This window comes from Anolis sagrei, chromosome 11, assembly GCF_037176765.1.
Source record: "Anolis sagrei isolate rAnoSag1 chromosome 11, rAnoSag1.mat, whole genome shotgun sequence".
NCBI lineage: Eukaryota > Metazoa > Chordata > Lepidosauria > Squamata > Dactyloidae > Anolis > Anolis sagrei.
Genome location: NC_090031.1, coordinates 33,067,561 through 33,084,489, shown reverse-complemented (window position 1 = coordinate 33,084,489; position 16,929 = coordinate 33,067,561). Strand labels below are relative to the sequence as shown.

Sequence of the window (16,929 nt, the reverse complement as noted above, 5' to 3'; positions counted from 1 at the left end):
AACTAAATAATAATAATACTAATGAAATAATAATAATAAATAAATGGTGCAAATAATAAATAAATTAATTAATAACTACTAATATAAATAAATAATAATCATGCTGTCATATGGATCTAGTTGGGGGAATCTGGAAGTTGTAGTCTCCCTAAGTAATAATAATTATAATAAATTAATAATAAATAGCTCTACTATAACTAAATAATAATACAAATAAATAATAATTAAATAATAAATAATAAATAAATGTTGTAAATAATAAATAAATAAATAAATAATAACTACCTCTACTATAACTAAATAATAGTAATGCTGTCATATGGATCTAGTTGGGGGAAATCTGGGAGTTGTAGTCTCCCCAAGTAGTAGTAGTAGTAGTAGTAATAATAATAATAATAATAATAATAATAAATAGCTCTACTATAACTAAATAATACTAATACTAATACTAATAAATAAATAATAATAATAAAATAATAATAATTACCGCTATTATAACTATGCTGTAACCTGCCTTGAGCTGTGAGGAGAGGCAGGCAAGAAATAAAACTATTATTATTATAATTATATAGTTATAATATTTATTTATTTATTTATTTTTATTTATGACATTTATTATTTTTATTATTATTATATAGTTATAATATTTATTTATTTTTATTTATGACATTTATTATTTTTATTATTTTTATATAGTACTAATATTTAGTTATTTATTTATATTTATTTATGACATTTATTATTATTATATAGTTATAATATTTATTTATTTTTATTTATTTATGACATTTATTATTTTTATTATTATTATATAGTCCTAATATTTATTCAGAGTGGCTTACAAGATATATTATATATACAATATATTATATTATTGGCATAGCACAATATCATTATCATATATTACTATATTGTACTATATTTTAATATTATTAGCAATATTATATATAACATAATATATAATATATATAATATAAATAATATAAAATCTAATATAATTTTATAATATAAATATAATAATATAATATAAAATATATAAATATAATTATAATATATTATTATTAGTAGTAATATATTGTATTACAATATTTTAAATATTATAATTATAATAGGTTTTTTTTTGTCGTGTCAGGAGCGACTTGAGAAACTGCAAGTCGCTTCTGGTGTGAGAAAATTGGCCGTCTGCAAGGATGTTGCTCAGGGGACATTGCCTGGATGATTTGTTGTTTTTATCATCCTTGTGGGAGGCTTCTCTCATGTCCATTTATAATAGTAATAGTAATTATTATTACAATTAGTATTTATTTATTTAAAATAAATAAATTACAATTAGTAATAATAGTATAATAGTAATAGTAATTATTATAACTATTAATATTTATAATAGTAATAGTAATAATTGTAGTCGTTGTTTATTGTGATTATTATAATAATAAACCACTGCTAGTACTACAACTCTATATTGTTGACGTTATTTTGTAGTTGTAGTTGTTTATTATTGTGTATTAGTGCTATGCTCCATAACTGGGTCTCAAAAGAGCAAAACGGCCTGCCCCCCCCCCCCAAATACTGGTTTTTATGTGGACTCCAATTCCCATCGTCCCCAGCCAAGCAGAATTCATATAAGGTCCCGCTCTTTCTCAGCTAAATCCGGAAAAATGCAAAGCGCAAACACATTGCAGGCAGATGAACACACAGGGACACTGCAAAGTTAATATGTATATTTCAAAAAATATAAAATAAATATTTTTTTAAAAAAAGACTGCTCTTGAAGGGAGAACGCATCCCATCCTAGGCCATCGCACTGGGAGACGCTTGCCGTCAGTAATTGGGTTCGGAGATGTCAGTGATGGTGGTGAAGTTGATCCGCTCCTCCCACTCCGAGAGCTGCTTGACGAACCCCCGGTTGGGCCGCATGTTGCCCTTGCACTTCTGGAGGTAGGTCCACGCATTCTGCAAAGGAAAGGCAAGGTTCACTACGAAGGTCGGGAGCCAGGGAAGAATAGAGACAGGTTGGCTAGAGTCAATATAGAAGAGAATCTATAATGGCCATACGACTATCTATATATATTAAAATGCTCTGTGCATAATAAGTACCTTAAAAACAAAAGAACCAATGAACGAAATCAGACCAAATTTGGAAACAAAACATCTCACAACACAAGGAGTGAGCATCACTCAAAAAAATCATGATTTTGTCATTTGGGAGTTGTAATTGCTGGGATTTATAGTTTACCTACAATCAAAGAGCACTCTGAACACCACCAGTGATGGAATTGAACCAAACTTGGCACACAGAACTCCCATGACCAACACAAAATACTAGCAGCGTTCAGTGGGCATTGACCTTGAGTTTGGGAGTTGTAGTTCACCTACATCCAGAGACTACCATGGACTCAAACAATGATGGAATTGGACCAAACTTGGCACAAATATTCCATATGCCCAAATATGAACACAGATGGAGTTTGGGGGAAATAGACCTTGGCATTTGGGAGTTGTAGTTACTGGGATTTATAGTTCACCTACAATCAAAGACAATTCTGAATGAACCCCACAAATGACAGAACTGGGGCAAACTTCCCACGCAGAACCTCCATGACCAACAGAAAATACTTAAGGCCATCCAGTCCAACTCCCTTCACCAGGGCAAGAACGTGTTATCAAAGCCCTCCTGATAGAGAGCCATCCAGCCAGAGATATATATGATTCACACATACACAGATAAAGTATTATCGATTTGAAAGGGACTCCTAAAGATGGACAATTATTATGTTGCATGTTCCAAACCAGACAATCTCTACGTCAACACTGTCAAAGAAACATTAAGAAATACTATTTACCCACAAGCATAAAGAAATTCCATATATTAGAAACCAGCACTTTCTAATTACTTTATTTTCCAGATCAACAGACTGGGCCACAGCAATGTGTGGCAGGGGACCGCTAGTATGATATGAATATGAATACCTACCGCTATATAGAAATAGAGGCAGGGTTGGATAGAAACAGAGGCAGAGTCAGATACAAATAGGTGAAGGTAAAGTGCCATTCACAGCCTCTTCCCAACCATCCCTGGTAGTCTTGTGATGTATCAATATATCTATCTGTCTATCTACCTAAAAGTAGAAGTTTCCCCTGACATTAAGTCCAGTCGTATACGACTTTGGGACTCCAATGCTCATCTTCATTTCTAATCCGAAGAGTGGGTGTTATCCCTAGACACCTCCAAGGTCATGTGGACTGCATGACTGCATGGAGCGCTGTTACCTTCCCACCGGAGCCCCCAGTGGCGCAGTGGGTTAAACCCCTGTGCCGGCAGGATTGAAGACCGGCAGGTCGCAGGTTCGAATCCGGGGATAGCTCGGATGAGCTCCCTCTATCAGCTCCAGCTCCTTATGCAGGGACATGAAAGAAGCCTCCCACAAGGATGATAAAAACATCCCCTGGGTAACATCCCCTGGGTAACATCCTTGGGTAACATCCTTGCAGATGGCCAATTCTCTCACACCAGAAACGACTTGCAGATTCTCAAGTTGCTCCTGGCACAACAAAAAAAACCAACCTTCCCACCAGAGCGCAGTTACCTTACCACCTGAGCGGTACCTATTGATCTACTCACATCTGCATGTTTTCAAACTGCTAGGTTGGTAGAAGCTGGGGCTATAAGTGGGAGCTCACCCTGCTCCCCAGATTTGAACCGCCAACCTTTCGGTCAGCAAGTTCAGTAGCTCAGCAGTTTAACCCACCGTGCCAACAAGGGGCCCTGGTGTTCTTATATCTATTATTATTATTATTATTATTATTATTATTATTTAGTTACAGTAGAAGTTGCTATTATTTATTTTATTATTGTTATTATCATACATAGTAGAGATCGTTATTATTCTTATTTATTATTATATAGTTATAGTAGCGGTAATTAATATTTAATTATAATTTATTGCTATTATAATTATTTAGTTATAGTAGAGGCAATTAATTAATTTATTATTATTACTGGGGGGGGGGTTACAACTCCCAGATTCCCCCAGCTGGATCCATATGACAGCATTACTACTATTTAGTTATAATAGATGTTATTATTATTATTATTATTATTGTTATAACAAAGGTTAATATTTATTTACTTATTTATGTATTACTAGCTAGATAGAAATAGAGACTATATAATGGTCATCCAACTATATGATAGTAATAATAACAATAACAATTTATTATTATTATTACTTGGGGGGGTTACAACTCCCAGATTCCCCCAGCTGGTTACATATGACAGCATTACTACTACTATTATTATTTAGTTATAATAGAGGTAGTTATTATTATTATTGTTATTATTATTATTATTATAGTTATACTAGCTAGATATTATTATTATAGTTATAACAGAGGTTACTATTTATTTATTACTAGCTAGATACAAATAGAGACTATATAATGGCCAGACAACTAAATAATAACAACAACAACAACGATATCTAAAACAATATTACTAGCTAGATAGAAATAGAGACTATATAATGGCCATACAACTATAGGATAGTAATAATAACAACATCAATTAATTATTATTATTACTTGGGGGGTTACAACACCAAGATTCCCCCAGCTGGATACATACGACAGTATTACTACTACTATTATTATTTAGTTATAATAGAGGTAGTTATTATTATTATTGTTGTTGTTGTTGTTGTTATAGTTATAACAGTGGTTATTATTTATTGATTACTAGCTAGATATAAATAGAGACTATATAATGGTCAGGCAACTAAATAATAATGATAATAACTACTACTACTACTATTACTACTACCTGGAGTTTATGTTTACCTTTAGATAGAGCCGACACGAATGGATCAGGTAGGCCATGATGGCCGTGCTGCTGCGGCTGATGCCCAACGTCGAAAAAACCAAGACGGCGTCTTTATCGATGCGAGTGTCTGTGCGGAAGGAAAGTGTCGTCTCTTTTAACTTACGGTGACGCTAAGACAGGGAGAAAAGGGGGAACGGCAGTGCAAACTACTCACCGATGAAGTGGCAAATGTCGCCAAAGTACGGAAAGATATTGGCCTCCGGAGAATCCGGGACGGGAATGTGAAGGAGCTTCTCGCTGTCTCCGACGAAACTGGGACCAAGAGGGTTTTGGAAAGCAGCAGATTAGCGGAGCTGTCCTCACAGACCTGTCAGCAGCTTATGACACTGTAAGAAAAACTTACAGTATCTCAAAGGACGACCACCTCACTTGCCTTTTCCTAATTGGAGAGTTTCATCTATGCTGACGATCGTGCCATCACCACTCAAGCAGGGAGCTTTGAAATGGTTGAACAGAAGCTCTTCAAAGCTTGAGGTGCTCTTACTGCCTATCACAGGGAAAACCAGCTGATTTGTAATCCATCTACGTTTAATCTATGCTGATGATCGTGCCATCACCGCTCAGTAAGGAAGCTTTGAAATGGTTGAACAGAAGCTCTCCAAAGCTTGAGGTGCTCTTACTGCCCATTACAGGGAAAACCAGCTGATTTCTAATCCATCTAAGTTTCATCTATGCTGATGATCGTGCCATCACCGCTCAGTAAGGAAGCTTTGAAATGGCTGAACAGAAGCTCTCCAAAGCTTGAGGTGCTCTTACTGTCTATTACAGGGGAAACCAGCTGATTTCTAATCCATCTAAGTTTCATCTATGCTGTCGATCGCACCATCACCACCCAAGCAGGGAGCTTTGAAATGGTTGAACAGAAGCTCTCCAAAGCTTGAGGTGCTCTTACTGCCTTATTACGGGGGAAACCAGCTCATTCCGAATCCATCTAAGTTTCATCTATGCTGATGATCGTGCCATCACTGCTCAGTAAGGAAGCTTTGAAATGGTTGAACAAAACATCTCCAAAGCTTGAGATGCTCTTACTGTCTATTACAGGGGAAACCAGTTCATTCTGTTCAAAGCTTGAGATGCTCTTATCACAGGGAAAACCAGCGGATTTCTAATCCATCTAATTTCATCTATGCTGACGATCCCACCATCACCACCCAAGCAGGGAGCTTTGAAATGGTTGAACAGAAGCTCTCCAAAGATCCAAAGCTCTCCAAAGTCAGCAAGAATGCAGTATACTCTTTACTGTTTTTAGGATCTGGATACTGCAAGTCACTTCTCATGAGAAAAAAATATAGTATCACAAAGGACGACCACTTCATACAAAATCTGCTACAAAACAGGAGCTTTTTTGTTGAGTTCCAGGGCCAGAGAAGCAGAGGGCGGAAACGGAAGAACGGCCTGCCTCAGGGGAGCGTGCTTGCTCCATAAATGCTTAACATTTACACACATGAACACTCAATGCCAAAAGGGGCAGAGAGTTTCGTCTATGCTGACGATCGTGTCATCACCACCCAAGCAGGGAACTTTGAAATGGTGGAACAGAAGCTCTCCAAAGCTTTAGGTGATCTTACTGCCTATTGCAGAGAGGCACTGAGAACTGGGAAGCACTGGCCCTTGAGCGCTCCAGCTGGAGGTCAGCTGTAACCAGCAGTGCTGTAGAATTTGAATTAGAGGCACAAATGGAGGGCGAAAGAGAGAAACATGCCAAGAAGAAGGCACGTCAAGCCAACCCCAAACAAGACCACCTTCCACCTGGAAACCAATGCCCTCACTGTGGGAGAAGATGCAGATCAAGAATAGTGCTCCAGAGTCACCTATGGACCCATCAGTAGACTGATCTTGGAAGACTACCCTACTCAGACAACGAGGGATCGCCTAACTAACATTACAGAGGAAACCAGCTGATTCCTAATCCATCTAAAACACCTTCAGAACAGACAAGCATCTCAAGCTCTGAGGATTATTACCTGTGAAGGAATCCCACTGGAACATTGCAGCACCCCAAATACCTGGAGGTTATTCTGGACTGTGCTCAGACCTACAAGAAGCACTGCTTGACTATCAAGCAAAGAGTGGCTGCTAGAAATAATATCATACGAAAGCTGACTGTCACAACCTGGGGATCACAACCAGACACAGTGAAGGCATCTTATTTCCAAGATATTTCCAAGATAGCCAAGATTCCAAAATCCTTTCAAATACAGCCTCAAGAGTCAATCCACAGATATATCCATAAACATGATAGCATGAATCCAAGACAGGCAACCTACGAACTAGAAACAGATACGAACTTAGAAACTTGAATACATGAATCCATGTAGGACCAGGAACCGAGAGATGTTCACCTGAATACAACATTGCTCTCACAAGGAATTGTACCAACAGAAAACCACTTAAAAGGCTTCAATCCCTCCCATGACATCGTTCCTCATACACCTGCTTCTCTTCTCCTTATCTCTGAGCCGCTGCGAAAAGTGAGTCTGTCTCTATTGAACGCTCTCCCTCCGAAGTTCCAAGTGCCTTGATTTGGACAAACATTCACCCCCCACATTTCTCTCAACTGACACTTCTGGCAGATTCTCATGAGAACTGATATCGCTTTCTCCAGTCTGGTGGGAACTGTCAGGAGATTCCAAAACAACTCTCTCCAGACCATTTCTATCCTCCTCTGGGTCCTCCAAATCTATCCCAGCATGCCCTTTCTCGTCTTCTGAGCACGCAGAATCTTACCAGGCTACAACAAGCATGCCAAAAAGCAAAAGCTTAGATTGTCTATATACCAAAGAGAGAAGGCAGAATGAACCCCTTGAACATGTTGTGACCCAGGACCGTACGACTCACAAGATGCCGTCCTCCTCAGAGATGTTGATGTGGGCCTTGATTTTCAGGTCCTTCTGGATCTGGCTGTCACAGGCCTGGGAGAAATTCCCCATGTAGAGCTTCATAGGGAGGATCTCCACGGGGTACGGCTTGAAGGCCTCCAGTTCCTGCAGAGAGAAGGAAGAATGGACCCATCCTTCCTTCTCTTCATACACATATTTGGATGGGGAGAGCTGCTTGGAAGCAGAAGACGCTGCCTGGGACTCTAGTGGAGTCTCCTTCCTTCTCTGAAGGTTTCTAAACAGAGGTTGGATGGCCATCTGTCAGGAGGGATTGGATGGTATCTTCCAGTATTCATGGGGTTGGCCCCTGGGGGTCCCTTCCAACTCTAGGATTCTATGATATGGATTTTAAGCAAAGGCTGGATGGCCATCTGTCGGGAGGGAGCAGATGGTGTCTTCCTGCATTCATGGGATTAGGCTTGGATGGCTCTTAGGGGTCCCTTCTACCTCTACGATTCTATGATATGGATTTTAAGCAAAGGCTGGATGGCCATCTGTTGGGAGGGAGCGGATGGTGTCTTCCTGCATTCACGGGGTTAGGCTTGGATGGCTCTTAGGGGTCCCTTCCAACGCTAGGATTCTATGATACGGATTTTAAGCAGAGCCTGGGTGGCCATCTGTCGGGTGGGATTGAATGGTGACTTCCTGTATTCATGGGATTGGACAGGATGACCCTTGGGGGTCCCTTCCAACTCTAGGATTCTATGATACGGATTTTAAGCAGAGTATGGATGGCCATCTGTCAGGAGGGATTGAATGGTGTCTTCCAGTATCCATGGGGTTGGACTGTATGGCCCTTGGGCATCCCTTCCAACTCTAGTATTCTATGATATAGATTTTAAGCAGAGGCTGGATGGCAATCTATCGGGAGGGATTGAATGGTGACTTCCTGTATTCATGGGATTGGACTGGATAGCCTTTGGGGGGTCCCTTCCAACTCTAGGATTCTATGAATTTTAAGCAGAGTCTGGATGGCCTTCTGTCAGGAGGGATCGAATGGTGTCTTCCAGTATTCATGAGGTTGGACTGGATAGCCCTTCTCTAGGATTCTATGATATGGATTTTAAGCAGAGTATGGATGGCCATCTGTCGGGAGGGAGTGGATGGTGCCTTCCAGTATTCAAGGGGTTGGACTGGATGTCCCTTGGGAGTCCCTTCCCTCTCTAGGATCCCTACCCGTGGCATCCAGATGATCTTCTGTGTCCGGAGGTAATGGTAGCAGCGGGTGAAGCGCTGGTAGCCTCCGCGCAGGACCAGGACGGGGAAGCGGGTGAGGCGCTGCATGACCCGGGCACAGCGAGCCGCAGACCCATCCTTGGTGTCTGGAGGAACACGGAAAGAGTGGGGACACTGACCCGTGTCACGACTGCCCACCTGCCCCATAGCCACCCCACCCCAAGAACGTTACGCGTCTATTGAATGCAAGGAAAGATAGAGAAAATCACGCTTACTTTCCTCAGAGGAAGGCTTGTGCCGCAGCTCCTTGATGTCTGCTCCCGTGTCATAAGCTGAGCGGAGGAAAGAGGAGCATCGGTCACACATGTTTTAATTAGCGGTCATCCTGTGGCCTGATCCGTTTGCCCAAAAAAACCACAAAGAGGTGGCCGAAGCTTGCACAGAATGAGCTACAAGTTCCTTTCAAGAGTAACGACTTACTTAGTTCTTAGTAGAGAATTAGTGTAGCTACTCAGTTAGGTACCATACCAACTTATCTACTTGGTGTTGCCAGGTGTCCTTGGAACTGCTGACCACCTACTTTCTCCCTTCTCCAGCTCTGAGAAGTTCTACTCTCTCCCTTCCCCAGCTCTGAACAGGCCTACTTTGTCCCTTATCAAACTCTGAGAAGTTCTATTCTCTCCCTTCCCCAGCTCTGAACAGGCCTACTTTGTCCCTTCCCCAGCTCTGAGAAGTTTTACCTTGTCCAGCTTTGAAAAGACCTACTCTCTCTCTTCTCCAGCTCTAAGGTCTACGTTTTCCCTTCTCTAGTTCTACTTTCGCCCATCTCCAGCTCTGAGAACTTCTACCTTCTCCAGCTTTGAAAAGGCCTACTCTCGCTCTTCTCCAGTTCTGAGAAATCCTGCTTTCTCCAGCTCTGAGGCTTACTTTGTCCCTTCTCCAGCTCTGAGAAGGCCTACTTCTCTATTCTCCAGTTCTGAGTTCTACTTTTTCCCTTCTTCAGCTCTGAGATGAAGTCCTACTCTCTCTGTTCTCCAGCTCTGAGAAGGCCTACTTCTCTCTTTTCCAGCTCTAAGAAATTCTACCTTCTCCAGCTATGAAAAGGCCTACTCTCTCTCCCTTCTCCAGTTCTGAGAAGGCCTACTTTCTCTCTTCTCCAGTTGTGAGTTCTATGTTCTCCCTTCTCCAGCTCTGAGTTCTACTTTCTGCCTTCTCCAGCTCTGAGACAAAGTCCTACTCTCCCTCTTCTGCAGCTCTGAGAAGTTCTACTTTCTACCTACTCTGGCTCTGAGAAGTTCTACTTTCTTCCTTCTCCAACTCTGAGAAAAAAAGCCTACTTTTTCCCTTCTCCAACTCTGAGATGAAGTCCTACTCTCTCTTCTCCAGCTCTGAGAAGGCCTACTTTCTTCATTCTCCAGCTCTGAGTAGTTTCTCCCTTCTACAACTCTAAGAAACCCTACTTTCTCCTTTCTCCAACTCTGAGATGAATCCTACTCTCTCTCTTCTCCAGCTCTAAGAAGGCCTACTTCTCTCTTCTCCAGCTTCTCTGGCTATGAAAATGCCTACTCTCTCTCTCTCTACTCCAGTTCTGAGAAGACCTACTTTCTCTTTTCTCCAGTTGTGAGTTCTATGCTCTCGCTCTCCCTTCTCCAGCTCTACTTTCTGCCTTCTCCAGCTCTGAGACAAAGTCCTACTCCCCCTCTTCTCCATCTCTGAGAAGTTCTACTTTCTCCCTTCTCCAGCTCTGAGGAAAAAGCCTACTTTTTCCCTTCTCCAACTCTGAGATGAAGTCATACTCTCTCCTTTCTCCAGCTCTGAGAAGTTATAGTTTCTCCCTTCTACAACTCTAAGAAACCCTACATTCTCCCTTCTCCAACTCTGAGGGAAAAAAGCCTACTTTCTCCCTTCTCCAACTCTGAGATGAATCCTACTCTCTCTCTTCTCCAGCTCTGAGAAGGCCTACTTTCTCCCTTCTCCAGCTCTGAGAGAACTTTTTTTCTCCAACCCTGAGAAGTTCTACTTTCTACACGGAAGAAGGCCGCGCGTACGTTTGAGTTCCGTGTCCACTTCGAACAGGTCGTAATCCATGTCGAAGGCGGCCTCCACGGAACTGGTGACGCCGTCGTAAACCACGCAGTAGCGGATGCACTCCAGGTTGACGGTCTGCGGGACCAAGTATTTGCCCAAGGGGTTCTTCGGGCAAAGAAAAGAAGAAGAAAGTGGCATTCAACACCCTGCCAGGGAGGGAAGAAGCGCAGTCCCGGAAAGGGCAACTCACTCACCGTTTTGGCTCGTATCGCCGTCACCACGTGGTCTTCGTTGTATTCCCGCTTGCTCCGGGCATCTGAAAATGTGGACAATGGTACGCGATCATCCACTTCTTCCCTAATTAAGATTCCCAAAGTCTTCTGTCTTACTTTTGTAATTTTAGTTCTTACGTTTGTTGGGTAAGACTTACCCAACAGACAGAGGTAGTTGGGCTCTGCCAACCTGGAGATCCTGGTGGCTTGGTTCAGCAAATTGTAGAGTTCGTTGGGCTCACACAAGGCCACGCCCGCCATCTTGGAAAGCCAAGAGAGATGCTGAGGGCAACCACGTCAATTGCGAACCGTCTTGACATCGAGAGGAGTCGTCAATCGGAAGAGGCTCTTCAACATGAACGGGGTGATGGGAAATCCCACATTTTCCGTTCTGCGGTCGACCGTTCGAACTAAAATAAAATAATAATAAAGACCAGGGTGAGAAATGAGGAATGTAACACAATATAATAATAATAATAATAATAACAATAACATTACAATATAATAATTTTATATTTCATATTACATATAATATTACTAATAATATTATAGTATAATAATAATAATACAATGTTATATTTCATATTACATATAATATTACTAATAATATTATAGTATAATAATAATAATACAATTGTATATTTCATATTACATATAATATTACTAATAATATTACAGTATAATAATAATACTACAGTTTTATATTTCATGTTACATATAATATTACTAATAATATTATAGTATAATAATAATAATACAATTTTATATTTCATATTACATATAATATTACTAATAATATTATAGTATAATAATAATAATAATAATAATAATAATACAATGTTATATTTCATATTACATATAATATTACTAATAATATTATAGTATAATAATAATAATAATAATACAATGTTATATTTCATATTACATATAATATTACTAATAATATTACAGTATAATAATAATAATAATAATAATAATAATACAATTTTATATTTCATAATACATATAATATTACTAATAATATTATAGTATAATAATAATAATAATACAATTTTATATTTCATATTACATATAATATTACTAATAATATTATAGCATAATAATAATAATAATACAATTTTATATTTCATATTACATATAATATTACTAATAATATTATAGTATAATAATAATAATAGAATCTTATATTTCATATTACATATAATATTACTAATAATATTATAGTATAATAATAATAATAATAGAATCTTATATTTCATATTACATATAATATTACTAATAATATTATAGTATAATAATAATAATAATAATAATACAATTTTATATTTCATATTACATATAATATTACTAATAATATTATAGTATAATAATAATAATACAATTTTATATTTCATATTACATATAATATTACTAATAATATTATAGTATAATAATAATAATAATACAATTTTATATTTCATATTACATATAATATTACTAATAATATTACAGTATAATGGTATAGTACGATATAGTAATATATAGTACTGATATTGTACTATGCTAATCTATATATATAAAAATGTAATGTTCGTTTGTGGGATTAACATAACTCAAAAACTACTGGACGAATTGACACCAAATTTGGACACAACACACCTAACAGTCCAACGAGTGTCCATCACTCATAAACACTCACTCACACACACAACCCCAGCAGAACAGACTTTAAAACCCCAAAAATACACTATATATGCATACAAACATACACTCATATACATATGTACATGAACACATTCATACACACACACATATATGCACAACACACACAAATACACACATATATACACATACATATATACATATTTATTTATTTATTTCGGTTACTTCTACCCCGCCCTTCTCACCCCAGAGGGGACATATACACATGCACACACATATACATATCCACATACATACATATATACACACAAATATGCATATAGACAAGCACACACATATACACAATATGCATGTAGGCATATAAACACACAAATACACAAATATATACACACACACACATATATATATACACACACATATATACACAAATATATACACACATATACACAATATGCATGTACACATATAAACACACAAATATATACACACATATATACACCCACACACTCACATATATACACAAATATATACACACATATACACACCATGCATGTACACATATAAACACACAAATATACACACACATATATACACCCACACACTCATATATATAAGCAAACACACATATATACACAAATATATATACACATATACACAATATGCATGTACACATATAAACACAGAAATATATACACACATATATACACCCACACACTCATATATAAAAGCAAACACACATATATACACAAATATATATACACATATACACAATATGCATGTACACATATAAACACACAAATATATACACACATATACACACACACATATATTATTATTATGATTATTATTATTATTAAACTTTATTTGTACCCCGCTAGCATCTCTCGAAGGATTCAATGCAGCTTACACAGGCCGAGGCCTCAACACACAACACAACAATACAATCTAAGCAAATCAAACAATTAATATATATGCAAACACACATATATATACAGATATATACACACACATACACACATATATACACACACAGAACACATATACACAGACTGGGCCACAGCAACATACATATATTGTATGTATATATACTTTGTAAGTCGCTCTGAGTCCGCTTCGCAGTGAGAAGGGTGGCATATAAATGTCATATATATATATATATAATCTCTAACATTCCTCTTGACCTATGTTTTGACTACACCTCCCAAATGAACTTATCCCAAATGCGTAATTTCACGACACTGTCATTTAGTCAAACCATTGAAGGGGGAACACGTCCACAAACTTACTGCGGGACCAGGAAACTGTGGATGGCAATGAACCCCATACAACGGAAATGTTGATGACATCACAATAGCCCTCCATTGCTTCTGTAGAGCCTCATTGGAACCCCGTTGCTAAGGGAAAACCCCATAGATTAGAATAATGTCCCATAGACTAGAATCTCATTCGATTTCAGCAGGCCGTTGGGTTCTGCCCTGGGCCTCTTAGGGCCACGCAACCTCTTTATTGATGACAGAATAGAAGGGATGTGGGTCATGCAAATGGCCCCAAATTAGGAGGGAGAGCGAGGATCAGGGCCCAAAAGGACTTTTGCAGATGATAGACAACGGGCCAAAATTTGCAAAACAAAAAGTACACAGGGAAGTTTTTATTTGCTTTCTTTCCCATTGACATCACAGAGGGCTACTTTACCTAGCAACAGATGATCCTTAAGCAAGCCACAGCCAATCAGCTTCACTTCCTTTCCCATTGATATCACAGAGGGCTATTCTACCTAGCAACTGATGATTCTTAAGCTAGCCACAGCCAATAAGCTTCACTCCCTTCCTTTCCCAGTGACGTCACAGAGGGCTATTCTACCTAGCAACAGATGTTTCTTAAACTAGCCGCAGCCAATCAGCTTCACTCCCTTCCTTTCCCAGTGACATCACAGAAAGCTAATCTACCTAGCAACATATGATCCTTAATTTATTTATTTGCTTTATTTCTATACCGCATTTTTCAGCCTAATTAGGCGACTCAATGCGGTTTACACAATACAGGTTATCACAACAATATCCTAAGCAATTAAAACACATCACACACAACAGACAAAATCAACAATCATTAAGATAGCCCCAGCCAATCTGCTTCACTCCCTTCCTTTCCCAGTGACATCATAGAAGGCTACTTTACCTAGCAACAGATGACCCTTAAGCTAGCCACAGACAATTAGCTTCACTCCCTTTCCCACTGACATCACAGAGGGCTAATCTACCTAGCAACAGATGATTCTTAAACTAGCCACAGCCAATCAGCTTCACTCCCTTTCCCAGTGACATCACAGAGGGCTAATCTACCTAGCAACAGATGATTCTAAAGTTAGCCACAGCCAATTAGCTTCACCCCCTTTCCCATTGACGTCACAGAGGGCTAATCTACCTAGCAACAGATGATCCTTAAACTAGCCACAGCCAATTGGCTTCACTCCCTTCCTTTCCCAGTGACATCACAGAAGGCTAATCTACCTAGCAACATATGATCCTTAAACTAGCCACAGCCAATCAGCTTCACTCTCTTTCCCATTGATATCACAGAGGGCTATTCTACCTAGCAACAGATGATTCTAAAGCTTCACTCCCTTCTTTTTCCAGTGACATCACAGAAGGCTAATCTACCTAGCAACAGATGATCCTACGCTAGCCACAGCCAATCAGCTTCACTCCCCTTCCCATTGATATCACAGAGGGCTATCCTACCTAGCAACAGATGATTCTGAAGCTTCACTTCCTTCTTTTCCCAGTGACATCACAGAGGGCTAATCTACCTAGCAACAGATGATTCTTAAACTAGCCCCAGCCAATCAGCTTCACTCCCTTTCCCATTGATATCACAGAGGGCTAATCTACCTAGCAACAGATGATCCTTAAGCTAGCCCCAGCCAATCAGCTTCATTCCCTTCCTTTGCCAGTGACATCACAGAGGGATAATCCACCTAGCAACAGATGTGTGAACTATGTAGCCTGATTGATGGTATGTTTTTCTAAGGTTGATTTTATTCAGTGATTTTAATTTTCTATTTTAACTCTTAATTTTAATTACTTCTTCGGTTAGCTTATTCTGTCATTTGCACATGGCATTGAATTTTATTTTTTAGAAAACACCCTTATTATTATCCTTAAGGTAGCCACAGCCAGTTGGCTTCAATCCTTTCCTTTCCAAGTGACATCACAGAGGGCTACTTTACCTAGCAACAGATGATCCTTAAGCTAGCCCCAGCCAATCGGCTTCACTCCCTTTCCCATTGATATCACAGAGGGCTAATCTACCTAGCAACAGATGATTCTTAAACTAGCGACAGCCAATTGGCTTAAAAATAATAATAATAATCTTTATTTATACCCCGCCACCATCTCCCCAATGGCGACTCGGAGCGGCTTACATGAGGCCAAGCCCAGACAACAATTACATAAAAGAAAACCGAAAACGCAAAACCAAAAACTACCCTCATTTCCCAGTGTCGTCATAGAGGGCTAATCTACCTAGCAACAGAAGATTCTGAAGCTAGCCACAGCCAATTGGCTTCACTCCCTTTCCCATTGACATCACAGAGGGCTATTCTACCTAGCAACAGATGATTCTAAAGCTTCACTCCCTTCTTTTCCCAGTGACATCACAGAAGGCTAATCTACCTAGCAACAGATGACCCTTAAGCTAGCCACAGCCAATCAGCTTCACGCCCTTCTTTTCCTAGTGACGTCATAGAGGGCTAATCTACCTAGCAACAGATGATTCTTAAACTAGCCACAGCCAATCAGCTTCGTTCCTTTCCTTTCCCTCTTCTCCGGGTAGTTTGGATATTTCAAACCCGGCCATTCTTTTAAGTTGGGTCAGGAAGGGTCTCCGTGACAGGTTTGGTGCAGGAGAGAGGACAAACCTACCGAGTAGGGCGATTGAGGAAAGGGGAGGGGCCGACTTCCTGAGGAAACGCGAGAAGAGCTTGGGGAGCGGCAAGTCTCGCGAGAGCGGCGGCGCCAAGTCTCGCCGTGCCCCTGCCTGCCTGGAGGTCGTCCCT

General features: G+C 39.3%; 1 protein-coding gene across 2 annotated transcripts; it reads right to left on the bottom strand.

Annotated features, from left to right (window-relative positions):
* Window positions 1-1,704: 1,704 nt before the first annotated feature.
* STYXL1 (serine/threonine/tyrosine interacting like 1) lies at window positions 1,705-16,881 on the bottom strand. 2 transcript variants are annotated; one of them, XM_067472169.1, is made up of 11 exons: window positions 16,796-16,881; window positions 14,162-14,269; window positions 11,393-11,644; window positions 11,217-11,278; window positions 10,983-11,127; window positions 9,210-9,266; window positions 8,935-9,080; window positions 7,718-7,863; window positions 5,034-5,131; window positions 4,837-4,946; window positions 1,705-1,953 (listed from the first exon to the last, which is right to left on the bottom strand). In XM_067472169.1, the coding sequence occupies exons 3-11, from the start codon at window positions 11,493-11,495 to the stop codon at window positions 1,822-1,824; spliced, it is 999 nt and encodes a 332-aa protein (XP_067328270.1). In that variant the 5' UTR covers window positions 11,496-11,644; window positions 14,162-14,269; window positions 16,796-16,881; the 3' UTR covers window positions 1,705-1,821. The 2 variants fall into 2 exon arrangements, with proteins under 2 accessions (XP_067328270.1, XP_067328271.1); XM_067472170.1 differs by lacking the exon at window positions 14,162-14,269 and having other exon boundaries at window positions 16,796-16,863.
* Between the last annotated feature and the right edge of the window lie 48 nt (window positions 16,882-16,929).

Excerpts from the sequence above, each read along its gene's own strand:
- STYXL1 (XM_067472169.1), bottom strand. The coding sequence starts at position 11,495 with ATGGCGGGCGTGGCCTTGTGTGAGCCCAACGAACTCTACAATTTGCTG. Across the intron at positions 9,081-9,209 it reads CAAGCCTTCCTCTGAGGAAA|ACACCAAGGATGGGTCTGCG; the intron begins GTAAGCGTGATT and ends GTGTTCCTCCAG. Across the intron at positions 5,132-7,717 it reads TCTGAGGAGGACGGCATCTT|TTTCGTCGGAGACAGCGAGA; the intron begins GTGAGTCGTACG and ends TCTTGGTCCCAG.